Source organism: Buceros rhinoceros, unplaced genomic scaffold (genome assembly GCF_000710305.1).
Source record: "Buceros rhinoceros silvestris isolate BGI_N320 unplaced genomic scaffold, ASM71030v1 scaffold1141, whole genome shotgun sequence".
Classification (NCBI taxonomy): domain Eukaryota; kingdom Metazoa; phylum Chordata; class Aves; order Bucerotiformes; family Bucerotidae; genus Buceros; species Buceros rhinoceros.
The window spans coordinates 26,783-30,667 of record NW_010394630.1 but is presented as its reverse complement, the minus strand read 5'-3'; the positions used below and the strand labels follow the sequence as shown (position 1 = coordinate 30,667).

At 38.9% G+C, this 3,885-nt stretch overlaps 1 protein-coding gene across 1 annotated transcript in view; it reads right to left on the bottom strand.

The window, feature by feature from the left end:
* The window catches only part of LOC104501458 (sodium channel protein type 5 subunit alpha-like), a 40,808-nt gene extending 37,256 nt beyond the window's left edge, over positions 1 to 3,552 (bottom strand). The window contains 3 exon segments of the mRNA XM_010145270.1: positions 216 to 305; positions 1,652 to 1,770; positions 3,280 to 3,552. Of these exon segments, the coding sequence (XP_010143572.1) occupies positions 216 to 305; positions 1,652 to 1,770; positions 3,280 to 3,552 (482 nt within the window).
* Between the last annotated feature and the right edge of the window lie 333 nt (positions 3,553 to 3,885).

Below are 3,885 nucleotides of genomic sequence, written 5' to 3'. Positions count from 1 at the left end.
GTAGGGAAAAGGGCATATGGTGTAAGCCTCTAAGAAAAGGCATTGAAGATACACAGAAGGCTGTGATATAATAACCATCATCCGAAATCTCCCTCAGAGGTCTGCCTGAGAATTTTCAAGCTCCAGAATTAGATTGCCACATCAGTTAAAATTTTCAGAGCAGCATGTTGGTATCCTTAGAAAAAGAGCGAACAAATGGCAACCGAGATACTTACTCAGTCCAGCTGAGTCCTTCTGGAAGTTTGTTTACAGCCATGGAGGCACAATTGAGTACCACAGTACATGTAATAAAGCCAACAAATAATGTGAACAATAAGTTAAGGAAAAAGTGCTATATTATAAAACAATGAAGTTCAGACAAGCTGCCCATTTACACACAAAAAAAAACCCCATACGGATATTCAAATAATTATTTGGGGTTTGAATATGCTTAGGACTTTCCACGTGTTTCCCAAAGAAACTGATGTCAGATCAAACTTCTGCTCAGCTGGGAAAACACCGTGATTTAAAAATAACAATGAATTATCTTCATGTGGAGATAATTTTGTAAGTTAGGACATTAGTGGGACATAACATGATTGACAGAAGAGATGAGGAACATAAATAAATTAAAAAAACCCTAAGTCCTCCTCTGTCTACTATTAAACTTTAGAAATCTGTTTCTTCCCAGCAGGAACATGGAATAAAGAGAAACGGGCCACAACCCCATCATACCATGGGGTTTTAAACCAAGGAAAACCAGAGGAAAAAGCTTAACCAGCGTTCTTTGACACTGGTAGTCCACATATGCGTTCTGACAAGAGACCCCAATGCTCTGCCACGAGTTCCGAGAACTTCCTAATTTTATGTGGCAGGTGATGAAAACATACATAAGGAAAAAACAACCTTTTGTGGAAGTTCACTTGTTACCTAATGAAAGCAGGGGGTTTTATTTAAAACAAACATTGGCCTTACGTTTAGGGTTTATTTTAAATTGAACACCAAATTTTGTGATTTTTAACAGCGTGAATGTACTTTCAAAGTCAGCCATAAGTTCCCATAAAAGGATCTATTTCTACTAACTAATAATTCCAAACAAAACCAGATGTTTGGCAGGAAGACCCGAAACTACTCAGCCTGTAGTTTTGCACCTGCCTTCCCTCACATTTTAACATTCATGAAACTACATTCATACTTCTGCAAAGACATAAAAAAGGGAGGGAGGTCTTCAGAACTTCCTGAACTTGAGTGTGAAACACATTCCTCAGGATAACATCAGCCTCTTCCAGCAAAGCGTTGCCCTTAATCACATCCTTCATGTTTCATAACTAGGGGGTTGCTGCTTTGGTTTTGGGGTTTTTTTTTAATTTAAAAACTTGTCACCACAGTAGAGATTTAGAAAAAGTTCTGGGAAGGCACTAAAATATCATACAGGAGCTTCCAAGTGTTGTTTCTGTAAATGGGAAAAATATGAGGTTTGGCGTGTTTTTACTTGTACCAACACCAACAAACCTCTCAGCTCTTGTAAAACAAGATTCAACATAACCTTTTAAAGATCTCCACGACAGCCATATGAGTTTCCATTGACATTAATATGAACAGCGGAACAGAGCAACTGAAAACAGTACAGTACATTTTAAAACTACAAGAAGGGAAACCAGTAAAAGGATATGAATGAGTCAGAACTTTAATTGCTGCTTTTCTGACTGGATTAAAAGGACCAACAATACACAAGGCAGGCGTGGCAGAAAACCGGAAAATAGTTCTCCTTTTATTTACCACCATAAAAGTCTACCAAAAAAAAAAAAAGATTCATAGTATATGAAATAATTTAACGAAATAAAATTTCCCATCCAAATCAAATGTTTAAGTTTTCAACTCTGCACCCAGAACTGTATATAACTGCAATTATGAGGAAAAGCTTTCCCACATTCTTTTCTATATGTTTCACAGCCGTGTGGGTGTGGTGCTGAGGGACATGGTTTAGGGACCCTGGCAGTGCAGGTGAAGGGTGGGACTCGATGATCTTAAAGGTCTCTTCCAATCAGGTGATTCTGTGTGATTCTGTGTGATACTGCGATTCTTCCTTGGAGCTGTGACCTGATACTACATTCTGAAAGACACCAGCTAGAAAAGTTCAGTACTGCCTGTGAGGAAGAAGAAGTAATGGGAATGAATGGGAAGAGCAAGTGATGACACTCACTGGGTCAAAGCAATTACAGGAGAGTATTCTGGGACTGCAACAACGGTGTTGATCACAAAGGCACCTTCCTCTCCCATAGTTTCATAGGCCACAGAAGATTATTTACAAAACACATATGGTGTGGGACTGCCAGAATCCAGACCACTCAAAGCAAAACTTTTCCTTTTGAAATACATCTGGATTATCAAGTAACACTGTAAACTCCCCCTAAGCTACCTTAAGGTCCACACAGCTCAGTGCTTTGGACACACAGACTAAACATGAAATCACTTAAATCAAAACCACAGCTCACAAACTTTAATGTAAGTTTCTTCAGCTGAATCAGCTCTAGTTTCTCTTCATCAAGAAAGAGAGAGGAAAAAACCCTCTGGAAGAACAAAGCTTTCTACATGTTCTCCGATTCAATTATTACATTTCAGTGACTTGCTGGTATATAAAAGCCAACAACATAGGACAGGATGGAACCTTCTGCTCTTCAGGTCAGGTCCCCCTCGACAGTAAGCACCATACAATAGACATTTCATGCAGAAGGGATTCCTACAGCACCTACTTTACACGTTCCTATAGGCAACAACACAAACCACTTTACAATAGCATGGAGTATACGCCAAATAAATATGGTACAATAAACAAAGACGATGAGACGTAAAATAACAGAGAGTTAACATACTATAATGAAACTACATGGGTTTGCTACATGAAGTACCGGAAATATCTCTAATACATCTCCCCTAATTTGGATAATATTTGCAATTCAGCAAAAGCACCTGCAGCAAGTCAGCAATTCCAGCATGTTCTACTGTGTGACCGGCACGGTTTATCTGACAGCAAGTTCAGCCCCACAGACATCATAGAAACTGCTCTGGAAAACAAAGCAGCGGTTATCCCAGAATATATATTTCCTATCAAAGTGTATCATGTTTTCATAATTAATTCTGATTGCTGACTGGAGCTTGAAATAGCTTTTCATTGCTCACTGTGGAGCGTACCTTAACGCTCCTGCCCCAAAAACCCAGCATCTCCTGAACACAGCTTTTACCACCCCTTTAGAAGTCAGTGGGCAAAATTAAATAAAAAATTGTTTGGAAAGTTTTAACCTTGTGATTGTTGTAGTACGGATCAAAATCTTCCAGGGGTTCCCCAATGAGCTCCACAGGAATATCCCCATACAGAGATGGCAGCTTTTTGCAGGCTTTCAGATCGAGCTGAGGAGTAAGTTTATCTTTTTCAACTCCTTGGTCTTTCTTCTTCTGTTTAACCTTGGCTTGCTGCTTTTTTTTCTCAGCAATTCGTTCCTCAATTGCTGCCAAGGACTCAGGAGTGAAACGTCGAAAGCTGTTCGTTTCTGATGACCAAAAGAAGGGATCCATTTTTCCTCCTATATGTTTGTTTCCAGTGCTAGAAGTAACTTAAAAGACAAAACTATTGACAATTAGAAAACAGCAGAAATAATGCAGAACTGAAAACTAATACCCATGAGATAAATTATTTCTTCTTTTCCATGAAACCTCATATGAAAACAATAGAATAGAATAGAATAGAATAGAATAGAATAGAATAGAATAGAATAGAATAGAATCATTTCAGTTGGAAAGGACCTACGGTGATCATCTAGTCCAACTGCCTGACCAATTCAGGGCTGACCAAAAGCTAAAGTCCAAGTCCTCTTAAACACTGGCAGGCTTGGGGCATTGACCATCTCT